Source organism: Phalaenopsis equestris, unplaced genomic scaffold (assembly GCF_001263595.1).
Source record: "Phalaenopsis equestris unplaced genomic scaffold, ASM126359v1 Scaffold000804, whole genome shotgun sequence".
NCBI classification, from domain to species: domain Eukaryota; kingdom Viridiplantae; phylum Streptophyta; class Magnoliopsida; order Asparagales; family Orchidaceae; genus Phalaenopsis; species Phalaenopsis equestris.
In genome coordinates, this window is record NW_018165244.1 from 234546 (window position 1) to 247825 (window position 13280).

Genomic DNA, 13280 nt, shown 5'->3' on the forward strand with positions numbered 1-13280 from the left:
AGGAAAGGGTCTGGGATTTCTAGATGGAGGCGAAGACTTAACTTAAAATAACTCTAAAAAAGAGGCTAAATAGGCTGGCTAAACTAAATTTTTGGAATAACATCCTTTGTCAAAATACTCATGACTTTCTATCATTCCAGCTGCATTAGGATCCTAAGACTATTAACCAACTAAATAATAGGAGGTCTATCTTGTTACCATTATAATCACCTACTCTTAAATGATTTAAGATATATTTGTCAGAAATTATGGGTTTATAGGTTATAATCCTTAGTACTATTTATTGACTACCTAATAACTATCCTAGGATTCTAGACTTACTATTTTAGGGTGTGTGTGGTCCTGAGTTTTACTTCTACGTTGGCTAACCTAGAGTTCACAGTTTGGATCTATCTATGTGTTGGTTGTTAAAATTTAGAGTTGGTAAATTTTAATAATTTTTGGGGTTTAATATGTAACTCATGACTTTTTGATTCCTAGGTATGATGAAAATCATGGTTGTTCTAAGTTCAAAGTTTCAATATTCCTAGTTTATCAAGTTATATTATAAAACAGGATTTTCTTCTAAGTTCAAGATCAATTTTCTAACGTAAGTTGATGTTCTTTGTTTGTTTCTCTTCTCCTAGGTTGACCTGTAGTGTTTTGTTTCCTATTATATGCTTGATTTTGATATGTCAGATAGTTTAATTCAAACATTTCATGTTTATACTCTTCATATCTAAGGTTCATTTACATGCTTATGAAATCTATTTTCTCTTACACACAACAGAAGATATTTTATAAAAAAAATTATCATGTAAAGAGTGTGAATGATGTACACTTACTTACATATGAATTATGTATATTTGAAATACAACAAGACCTTGTGCTTCACGGCTAAGTTTATGAATCACATGCTCCTGTAAAGAAACAAGTTCATTCTTAAAGCCATAGCTATAAACATGTAAGTCTTGCTTAGACTAAGCTATTCAAGAGGGCCTACAAAGCTTATGTAGTCCTAATATTCCTAATTGATAAGCTTAAAAGAGATGATATTTATGATTTTGAAAAGTTTTCTCTTTGAAGGATTTTAAGGTTGATTTCTTAGATTTTATTTAAGTTTGTTCATCAAAAAATTTTCATGAACGTTTAAGGTGAAGTTTTAGGTTAGAGTTTATTTACGTTAATTACAAGCTTAAGGTTAAGATTGGTTTTAAAATTTTTACTTTTAAGTCTAGAAGTTTAAATTTTAAGTTTGGTTTTATTAGGTTGAGAATTTTAAAGTTCTGAGCTTTTATTAAAAATGTTTCTTTCTTCTAAATTTTAGGTTTTGAAAGTTTAGAGTTATTTGAGTTTTAAAAATTTAAAGCTTAGAAATAATTTAAATCTCTTAAAGAACTTTTATGTCTGACAAATCTTTCAAATATTATGTTTATTAATTTAGAATTCAATTGAATTTATTAGAAGATAAGTTTTGCTTAAATTTTGAAAAAGATTATGGGTTGAGGATTTTAAGGTTCTAAAGAGGTTTAAGAATTTTACAATTTTAAAGAGGTTTTTTTTAAAGGTTATAACTTGATCAATTATTAACAAAAAAATATTTTTATTTTTTTGTTAAGTGCATTTAAAACGGGGTTATTACTTTAGTTTTAAAATAGATGTTATTATTTAAACCTTGGGCTTTGAAAAGAGAGTTTTAGTTTTGATTTGAAAATAAAGGTATTATTAATTAATGTTTTTTACTTCGAATTATTATTATGATTTTTAAATCCTTAAAAGCGTTTGAACCTTTCATAAATTTCAAAATTTAACCCTTTTTTAGCACAATTAATTGATGTAGAAAATAACCTTTTGGGTTTTTATATATATATGTGTGTGTGTGTGTGTGTGTGTGTGTGTGTGTGTGTGTGTGTGTGTGTGTGTGTGTATATATGTATACGTATGTATGTATGAGTGCGTGTGTATATATATATATGTATACATAGATATATATATACATACATATATATGTATACATGTAGATATACATATATACATATGTACATGCATACATACATATTGATGCGTGCTAGAAAATTTGCGGCGGTAGAGAACGTATGTAATAATGAAGTGTGCCCATGAAGTGAGAACATAGAATAATCAACTCTCGTATAAGAGAGCTTACCTAAAAAAGCTCTTTGGATCAACATCATAAGATTGTAAGAACATACAAGGTCTACTAGTTAGACGGTCTAGAACAATTTAGGATTTCACGATATCATCCTCTTTTTCTAAGCTAGCTCATTGTGACTATTGGAACTATAATAATCAAAACTGAAATAAGTGTGGGAGCACCTCTATTTTATTTATTTTCTTTAAAGAGGGCAAAAGGGGGACTTAATTAGCATAGGATTACTTGAGATAACCTTAGTGTGGATATACTAATCACAAATATATAATAAATAAAATCAACAGGAAAGTAGCATAAGAAAAAAGTAATATTTCCATATTGGGGGAAATGATCATAATTCTCTTATTGATCATCAATAAAGAAAATATTTATTTATCAAAAGATTTAAAAATCTAAAATAAATAAGCTATAAACTAAAGGAGTAAAGACTAAAATTAAACACACAAAGGTGCATAAATGAAACATTAATTTACTTATATGTGATTGAAGGGAATGAAAAGTTTTGAAGAATGTGTAGACTAAATTCAACCACTATATATGAAAGAACCAACATATAGAATAAGAACTAATTTCAAGTAATGAAGTTATGACTTAAAATAAATGATTGAGTTTTTGGAGTATGATCCAAACTAACCAAAAAAAAAAACATGCCACAAGGAAGGAGCATGCCACAAGGAAGGAGAAAGATGAAAGATTGGAATCCCCACAACATTTTTTAATAAAAAAAGGTGTGATAATAAAAGGTGTTGTTCTCATATAGGATATTCTATAATAAGAGACAAGAAAAGAGTTTCATTGAAGTAAAACAAAAAATCTTGACTCATTTAAGTTATGCATGAGAAGCTATATCACCAATGTTAAGTCAATCTCAATTAGCTCAAGTGAAGAATTTGGATTGATCAATCTCCCAAAATAATGTGTATCTCTATGAAAACTCAATGAAACCATGGAGATATACTCTTAATTATGGAATGCATGTTTATTGTTTAAATTTATTAGGGTTAATATCAAAGAAAATTATATTTCAAATTTTATTTTCGAGCAAAGTGCCAAAATAGTCATTATGTCATTCTAGGCCCAAACTTCATAGAAGAGTCAAAATAGTCCCCAACTATTTTAAAATTGAGCTCTAATAATCCGCCATTTAGACTATTTCAACCCAAATTTATGGAGTAGAGATTATGTTATTTTTTTTATATAAAATTTAGATTTAAAATTATCTCATGTAAATAGTTGGGTCTATTTTTACACTTCTTCTCTCTTTAAGATTGAAGGCCTGCTCTGCTCGGAGAAGCTTCGTCGTTCATCCGCTATCTAGGGCTTTCCATGGAGTGGCCGCACCGGACACTCTCGCCGCCGCTTGACTCGCTCCGCATCTCCTTACCATGCTCTAGCATCAGGTTCTCGCGGCTGTACAACACTAGCCGCTCCGTCCGAGCCAGAATCCGAGCCCATCTTGCCCTTACCGTTTCCTCCCACACGAATCCTCTACGTTTATCCCCTCGTTTGCTGAAGGCTCAAAATGCAACAGTCGGGAGCCAATCTAATATTGCTAGTTCCGAAAGCTCTGAATGGGCTATGCAAGATTTTTATGGCTTGAGGAAGGACGTTCAAGCTGCTGCAGCGCGTGTTGAGGAAGTAAGGATTGCTACAGGTCTGGAACGGCTAGAAGCAGATTTAGGTGTTCTGGAGAGGAAGGCTGCTGATAGTTCTCTGTGGGATGATCGTCATAAAGCTCAGGAAATACTTCTTGCATTGACTGATGTAAAGGATAAAATCAAACAGGTCAACGAATTCAAATCTCAGGTGGAGGAAGCTGAAACAATAGTTAAACTGACTGAGGAGTTGGATTCCATTGATACTGGACTGCTTGAAGAAGCTTCTAAAATAGTTAGAGATTTAAACAAGGACATGGATCATTTCGAGTTGACACAGCTTCTATCCGGTCCTTATGACAAGGAGGGAGCTATAATTGCTATTACTGCCGGTGCTGGGGGCACAGATGCTCAGGATTGGGCTGATATGTTGTTAAGAATGTATGCAAGATGGGGGGAGAAAAAGGGTTACAAAAGTAGAGTAGTTGAGAAATCTTGGGGAGAGGAAGCTGGGATCAAGTCAGCCACAATTGAAATTGAAGGGCGCTTTGCTTATGGATACCTCTCTGGGGAGAAAGGAACACACCGAATTGTTCGGCAGTCTCCCTTTAATGCTAAAGGTCTTCGCCAGACAAGCTTTGCTGGTGTGGAGGTCATGCCTCTTCTGCGTGAAGAATCCATAAACCTTGACATACCAGAAGAAGACTTGGAAATAAGTTTCTCTCGAGCAGGTGGAAAAGGAGGCCAGAATGTCAATAAGGTCGAAACTGCTGTACGGATTGTTCACATTCCAAGTGGTGTTACAGTACGCTGCACTGAGGAGAGATCTCAGCTGGCTAATAAGATCAAGGCGCTCAGTCGTCTGAAGACAAAGTTGCTTGTCATAGCCGAAGAACAACGAGCTGCTGAGCTGAAGCAGATAAGAGGGGATGCAGTGAAGGCTGAATGGGGGCAGCAGATAAGAAACTATGTGTTTCACCCATACAAGCTTGTGAAAGATGTGAGGACTGGGATCGAGACTTCTGATATCACTTCTGTAATGGATGGAGATTTGGATTCTTTCATCAAAGCTTATCTTAAAGACAAGTACAGTGCAGCTGCGAGTGAAATGAGCAAACTTTGATTCAAGTTGGTTGTGAAGTAGGAAATTGACTCACTAGATGTGAAAACATTCGGAAGAGAAATGTTTCAGTGAGCCGTTTGTTGGCCGTTCAAAATTTGATGGCCAGGATGATGCAGCAGGTCATTAGTTGAAGATCTATTGGTGTTTGGTTACTGGCTCATTACCAGGTTTGGCTCTTGATACAATTTTATGTATAATATCAGTGCAATCATATGTCGCCCATTGAGATGGTTTAGTTCTTATTAAAAAAAAGTTTATTATCATAATAGAACGTACTGTGCATTTAAGTTATTTTGGATACAAGTCAGGGAGGACTGGAACAAAGAGATAACATTATCACTTCATATAGAACATATAATAACAAGTTTGAATTGCCAATCAATTAATAGAAGGAATGGACCCAAAGGAGCAATAAGTGATAATAAGATATGTTGGGAAGGTACAAATAACCTAATAAACATTTTATGGAACTGCCTTCCTAAATCATCTTGCTTACATTTTCATAAATCATAAAATCATATTTTTCTTCAATTTAACAACTTGAGGCTGAATCCATGTTCACTCATTGAGCATTAATGGCCCAAACATTTTCTTAAGTAATAAAATAGAAAGGCGTGTCAGTTATATTCCTTAAATTAAAGAAATTTAATATAAAGAAACTTGAATGATAAATTTTTATTATATGCAATTAAAGCTACTAAATCAAACTTACAATCTAGTTATTGGCATCAATTTTGATTCATAATATGTCGGATAATAATTCAAATATTTTCATACTCTTTTCCATCGTTATATAGCTCATCATAGACCACAAATTCATAAGAGCTTTCCATGGGTGAAAGAAATTATGCCATAACAATATTTTTTGAGATGGTACTGGGCACTTGGGCTAGCCAGAAACTACATCACTAGTAAGTGCACAACAATGCCCGTGCACACCCAACAACTCTAGGCTCATGTGTGACCATACACACTGCCCGTGCACCTTACCCACTTGTGTCTCCCTATCTGCATCCAGGCTAGCATAAATGACCAGATTCCATGTCGAACTACGGTCTCAAGTTGGAGCCAATTTTAACTATTTCAACCCATATTTAACTATAATTTTGGTAGGCAAGAGAGGAGAATGGTCCAATAGGCGCGGGGATAGTTCCCCCAAGTTTAGTCTAACAAATAAGTTTGAAGTAAGAACATTTGGCAGGACTAAATTATATTTCAAATTAAGGATAAAGGTCTCATAGATCGTTATCTTGCTTTCACTTGACTTCGATAAAAAAAAGCACTAAGCAAACTACTACTGTTTTTATAAATTTTAGAGAAAGGCTCCTCTCATCCTTCCCTTTTACTTCCTCTTCTTCCAATTATTCTGGCTAAAAAGAGGGCCTCTCTCATTTCTTCTATATGTGTGAGAGAGAAGTTTTGAAGAAGGTTTCTGTTGGGTAATGTGGAGACCCGGTCCACCGAATTTAATTAGCTTCTTAATTAAGTATGTCACCTACCGCTCACCTACCACACTCACCTACCACTCACCTATCACATTCCACCTACAGCTCACCTACCTCCCACCTACCGCTCTCATGGTTTCTATAAATAGTCTCGTTTGATTTAAAGGAAATACAAGTCAAGCAAGACCAAACCAAGTCATCTTGAGAGCTAAGAGAAAAAGAGGAAAAGAGAGAGAGAGGAAGGAAGAGAAGAAAATAGAGATTTTCTTGTAAATGTCGAGGCGCTCGACGGTGTGATTCCTCGAAAAAATAAATACTCTGCAGCTCCGTGGACGTAGGCAAATTTGTCGAACCACGTAAATCTGTGTCGCTCTGGTGTTTTTTTTTTATGCGTGCAATTTTTCTCATTCCATTTTTCGCTTTATTGTCGTCGTTTTTCACAATAACTGGTATCAGAGATTTGGTTCGGATCGAAGGAAGAACGATGGACAGAGAAGAAGTGATGACATCGGGGATCGAGAAGTTCAATGACACAGATTTTACTTACTGGAGGATGCAGATAGAAGACTACCTCTATGAGAAGAAACTTTATCTTTCGTTACTGGGAAAGCAACCAGAAAAGATTGACGAGGTGGAATGGAATCTGTTGGATCGACAGGTTCTGGGGGTTATACGATTAACCCTGTCGAGATTGGTTGCCCACAACGTCATCAAGGAGAAGACTACTGCAGATCTCATGACAGCTTTATCAGGTATGTATGAAAAGTCATCGGCGAATAACAATGTGCATTTGATGAAAAAGTTATTCAACTTGAAGATGGTGGAATGTGTCTCTGTTGCTCAACACTTGAATGATTTCAATACTATCACAAATCAATTGTCGTCTGTTGAAATTGATTTTGATGATGAAATACGTGCACTAATATTGTTGGCTTCATTGCCAAATAGCTGGGAAGTCATGAGGATGGCAGTTAGCAGTTCTGCAGGTAAATCCAAGCTGAAATATGATGATATTTGTGATTTGATTTTGACTAAGGAGGTGCGCAGGAAGGATTCTGGTGAGGCCTCGTGTTCAAGTTCGGCGCTGAATGTTGATTCCAGAGGGAGATCACATGACATGAACTCAAACAGAGGAAGATCAAAATCAAAGTATGGTCAGCAGACAACATGCTGGAATTGTGGCAAAGCTGACAACATAAAAAAGATCTGCAGGAATCCTAAGAAGAAGGAGAATAATGACGCTAATGTTGTATTTGAAGGAATACATGATGTACTATTTCTAGCAGTTTACAGTTCTGTTGATGACTGGATACTGGATTCAGGGGCTTTCTTCCATACATCTTCCCGTCGGGAGTTAATGTGAAATTATGTTGCAGGTAACTTTGGGAAGGTACATCTGGCTGATGGAAAAGCTATGGACGTGGTGGAGATGAGAGATGTTGATATTGCACTCCCTAACAATAACAAATAAACTTTGTAAAAGGTCAGACACGTTCTTGAGTTGAAGAAAAATCTCATCTCTATTGGACAACTCAATGAGGGTGGTCATTCGGTGATGTTCTCAGATAGCACCTGAAAAGTTATCAAAAGAGCATTAGTACTAGCTCGGGGTAAGAAAATTGACACACTATATATGACTACAGGTTTACTCAGGCGTGAACACATGAGTCAGAGATGCATTATGGGATGCATTATGGGGATTCATTTTCTAAAAAGTGGCAGAGCGCCAAAGGCAGGAAAACCAGACTTTGTACAGACAAATGATGGAGAACCACAGAATTATGAAGAAATCTTGCAAGATGATAATTCGAGCAAGTGGGAGTTGACCAAGGAGGAGACGAATTCCCTGCCAGGGAATCTGACTTGGGAGTTGGCAGAACTTCTATCAAGAAAGAAGACATTGCACAACAAGTGGGTGTACCGAGTGAAGACTACACTTGATGACAGTAAGAGGTACAATGTTGAACTTGTTGAAAAGGGCTTTCAACAGGGGCAGGATATTGCTCATGCAGTGGGAGTTGTAAGCAGATACAAAAGTAACCCAGGAAAGAGCTTGGTGGTACTAGGTTACGTTGGCGGTGATATGTCAACTGAGGGTGTTACTCGTGAGAAGCTAAAGTTGTGCTCAACTTCAGCTGGTCTTCTGACATGAAGATAAATGCTTTAAGTTGTAGAGGTGGAAGATATCATGTTTGAGGAAAATGTCGGTACAACTAGTAGATGATTCAGCTAATAGGTGATGCATTCTGTGTCCCAGTCTCCAAGTGGGAGAATTGTTGGGTAATGTGGAGACCCGATCCACCCAATTTAATTATCTTCTTAATTAAGTATGTCACTTACCGCTCACCTACCTCCCACCTACCGCTATCTACCGCTTACCTACCATATCCCACATGCCGCTCACCTACCTCCCACCTAACGCTCTCATGTTTTCCATAAATAGTCTCTTTTGGTTTAAAGGAAATGCAAGTCAAGCAAGACCAATCGAATTCATCTTGAGAGCTAAGAGAAAGAGAGGAAGAGAGAGAGAGAGAGAGGAAGGGAGAGAAGAAAATAAAGATTTTCTTGTAAATGTCGAGACGCTCGACGGTGTGATTCCTCAAAGAAATAAATCCGCAGCTCTGTGGACGTAGACAAATTTGCCGAATCACGTAAATCTGTGTGTCGCTCTGGTGTTTTTTTTTTCTGCGTGCAATTTTTCTCATTCCAATTCCATTAATTTTTCTCATTCCATTTTTCATTTTATTGTCGTCGTTTTTCATAACAGTTTCTTCCTCTTATTATAATCTCTCTCAAAGCTTGAGTGAGAGCTATCTTTGTTTCTTAAAGAAGGCTTAAAGAAGAATAGCATCAACCCTCTCAAATCCTTAGTTCATGCAAGGGTGCTAGGAGAGATTGAGACCAACCGCAACCCTATGTGGTGAGATCTTATTCTTATTTTTTTTCCTTTTCATTTTAGATCTTATTTAGGTTGATGTTAAAGGCATAGAGTAGGTTGATGTTAGAAAAAATCCTAAGGTAGAAAGGTCTCATTAAGCCTATTTCATTTCCTCGAGTGTTCCAAAGTTTTGTTCATTTTCACCCTCCATAAACATAAATTCCATGCAACAGAAAAAAAAAAAAAATTTTTTCAATCCATAGCACTTTCTTTCTTGATTACTCCATCACTTTGTAGGTTGCATGGTGTTTATGATTACGAGAATATGGATCTAGGTTTTCATTCCCAAGACCATGGAATGGGTTTCCCATAATGAAACTTTCCATGAACTTGATTTGATCAATCAAGTAATAGATGAAATGTCAGGGTAGTGTATGATAACGTGGTTGGTACACATGTACAAATGATAGTGAGCATGTCTCTATTATATATGATGACAGGTTTGGTACTCCTTACCATAAACAATATTGGTGAGAGGATAAGGGATTTGGATTTCTTTCCATTGAGTAGGTTAGGTTTGCATGATAGCTCTTGAGTTCATGTATCACATGCAACATATTATCTATATAATTTCATTGTTATTTCCATCTTTGGATAGTTTCTAATGGATCTATCTTAATATATTTGCTAAATTTTCTATTTCATTAATGCATAGAAATGTTTGAATGAATCAAACCTTCCACCATATATACTTATTTTTGTTGCTTGCATATTATAGAATGAGGTGTTTTTTCACAAGATTATGCTATGAGGTGAATGACTGATGCATTTGCCCACTCATGAATTCATACCATCATTTATCATATTTTTAAATTTTATCCTTTTGAAACTAATTTTGTGCATAAAGTGTAACATGCATATAATAAATATGTATTTCTTTATATGATGATTTTTGTTTTATAATGCAACCTCCTGATATAAATATAAATTTATATGCTCTATACATCTTTACATGATAAATGATTTTTGACTTTGATCCAAGGTCTTCGAGGTGTCTTCTAGAAAACCATGTTTGCTTTCTTTTTAACAGCCTTCCTCTTTGGGATTTTAAGGCTCTCCGAGCTTTGTTTTGAACAAGTTAAGAAATTACGTGTAACTGCACCATAAATAGGCACACCTTGTAAATGTAAACCATAATATTTGACATCACTAATTCAATTCCTATGGATAACTCCTCATGCTTCCTGAAATTTTATCCATCCAAAAGAATCAAATAGTAATAAATGGTAGCATATCAGAAAAGTGTAGATTGTAGTGATGCTATTATCCCTAACTATTAATACATTGATCGAAGGAATTCAATCTCTCAATAGGACAAGTGTTCTGAAAGTACAGTCTCAATCTCCTCCACACTTATACTAAAAACCTGTAATAGAATAATGGATGATTAAATGATTCATCCCTTTTTTACATAAGTGGAAAGAGGAATCTTTAATCCTTTTAATTTGAAGATGCCATACAAAGGTAGTAAGTTGTCATGGCCTCGCCAAGTGAAGAATCACCTAGATAGGGTAAGACATTAGATCCAAGCATATTAACCCAAGGAAACTTCACTCAATTCTACAATTTATGAAAGATAATTTTAGATGATGAGACATTGTGAAAGAATTTGGTAACCAGTTTATTCTTGTGTGGGCTATTAAATGAATCATAGTATTTTTAGAAACCCACTCCTCATTAGCCAAAGCCTTCAGTTTTATAATGTTCAATTCTCCATAAACCCATCAATCATAAACTTTAAGCTTATCCTCTCTAGGTTGAGCCCCAAATTGCACCAATGCCCCATCAAGGGTTCAATTGTCATGCTAAAAGTTAAAAAGAACTTCCCCCAAATCCTAAGTAATGAAGTGCCCAACCTCTTGCCACAATTTGAGCATACCTTTCCCAAAAACTGGGTCACCTTTATTTTGAGTTATAAGGGTGGAGTGCAACTCGCCAATATATTTTTTTCTTCATGTACATAGCCCATGGTGAATCATGTTTCTTAAGAGAAAGCTTGAGAGAAAGCTTGAGACTTTGAAAAGGAGCTTAATTCCAAGATCATCCTCGCCATCGTCGATTGCCGTCGACCACCACTGGCCGGCGACCACCCCCGCCCGACCGTCATCGACCGTCTTCAGCCACCGCCGACCTCCGTCGACCACCGTCGACCGTCATCGATTGTCGTCAACCACCGTCGATCATCGTCGACCTCCGTTCACCACCGCTGACTCGACGTCATCAGTTGACATTGTAGATTAGAAATCTATTAACACTTTCCCGCCCGTGGGACAAGGTACATTTGTAATCCTCAACTTATAGTGGATTTTTACAACTAGGTCATACCCCGTGGTTTTTCCCCTTTACGGGTTTTCCACGTAAAAACTTCTGGTGTTATCACCGTTTGATTCATTTTCATCTGAGTGTGTGTTGAATCCTCGGGCAACGCTAAGACGATAATCCATTACTCTATCACCGCGAATTTTTTAGCACGCATCAGTTTGGCGTCGTCTGTGGTAAATTTTCAATCTCACAACTAAAGTACTTACGCAGTCTACTACATGGCCACCAGACACAATGTTCGTGACAAAGAAGCATCTCGTCCTGCTCCAACACCCATCGTTCCAGAGAGCGGTCACGAAGCCAAGGGCAGCATGCTTCTTCATCTTCCCGCCCTGGAAAACGCTATCCGACCAATGAAGGTGTTTCGAGTCCTTCAATAGAAGATCGAATGCGTAGAATGGAGGAATCTCAATTAGAGATCCTACAACTCCTACGCGGGGCTCAACAGCCGCGGCCTACAGCATGTGCTGAAATTCTTGATGAAATTCGTTTACCATTAACTCCACGACGTACGAGAAACATACCGCTCGGAGGAACTCAAGGAACTCGTACTGGCCCGCCTCCTCAAGAAGAAACACATCCCCTGTCACATCGTGATGCTGAACTCCTAGATACAACAAGTACCACTCAACACATCACATGCTAACATCTTGATGGCTATCAAAGATGAGCAAGCCGTTAAGTGGGCTCACACCCTAAAACCTAACTCAGGGAATCAAGAACAATACTGTCATTTTCATCGAAGTCGGGGCCACTCCACTGAAGCATGTAAGCAGCTCAAGGAAGAGATTGAAAGGTTAATTAAACAATGATATCTTGGTCGATTTGTACAAAAAAAACCAGTTGATATCGATAATGCTCCTACTGTGGGGCAACATACACCAAGGAAGCAAAATGGGGGTCACCCAGTCGTAGGAGCAATTCAAACAATTGCTGGAGGCCCATCACTGATTGATCAAGTCCTTGTCACTGTACCTGGCGAACCAATGCAGAAGAAATTATGCCTCGAGCCTATAACTTTTGATGATTCCGATTTGGAAGGAGTTCGAGTCCCCCACCAAGATCCTTTAGTCATTAGCGCAGGAATTGGCAAGCCCTGTTATAACATAAAGAGGATCCTGATCGACAATGGGAGCTCTGTCGATGTCTTGTTCTATTCAACTTTCCTCAGTTTGGGATTGACAAGGGAGCTACATCAACCTGCATCTGGACCATTATATGGTTTTGATAATTGACCAGTGAGGGTCGAGGGAATAATAAATCTCCCAATTATCTTGGGAGATTTTCCTCGACAGATAACCCACTCAGTTCAGTTCATCGTTGTCAAATCAGAATCGGCGTATAATGCTATCTTTGGGAGACCACTGCAATCAATTTTTGGCGTCTTGACTTCTGTAACACACTTGAAGATCAAGTTTTCAACCCCAGCAGGGATTGGCGTCGTGCGAGGTGATCAACAGATAGCACAATCATGCTACCTCTGACAAGCTCAGCTACGCCCGTCAATGACACTTAGCATTGGGAACTTTGATCTTCGAGATGAAGATGTATCTCAACGGGCTTCTCCCGTGGAAGACTTGATTCAAATCCCACTCTCTGACGAACATCCCTCGAGAATAGTGCAGCTTGGTTCTCTACTCTCATATGAGAAAATGTTGGAGTATGTAGATCTTCTCCGAAGGAACCAAGACATTTTGCATGGACTCTA

At 37.1% G+C, this 13280-nt stretch overlaps 1 protein-coding gene across 1 annotated transcript; it reads left to right on the plus strand.

Moving 5' to 3' along the window:
- The first annotated feature begins 3395 nt into the window (after positions 1 to 3395).
- LOC110031395 (peptide chain release factor PrfB1, chloroplastic) lies at positions 3396 to 5122 on the plus strand. Its single transcript, XM_020734568.1, has one exon. The coding sequence runs from the start codon at positions 3476 to 3478 to the stop codon at positions 4865 to 4867; it is 1392 nt and encodes a 463-aa protein (XP_020590227.1). The 5' UTR covers positions 3396 to 3475; the 3' UTR covers positions 4868 to 5122.
- The last annotated feature ends 8158 nt before the right edge of the window (positions 5123 to 13280 follow it).

Excerpts from the sequence above, each read along its gene's own strand:
- LOC110031395 (XM_020734568.1), top strand. The coding sequence starts at position 3,476 with ATGGAGTGGCCGCACCGGACACTCTCGCCGCCGCTTGACTCGCTCCGC.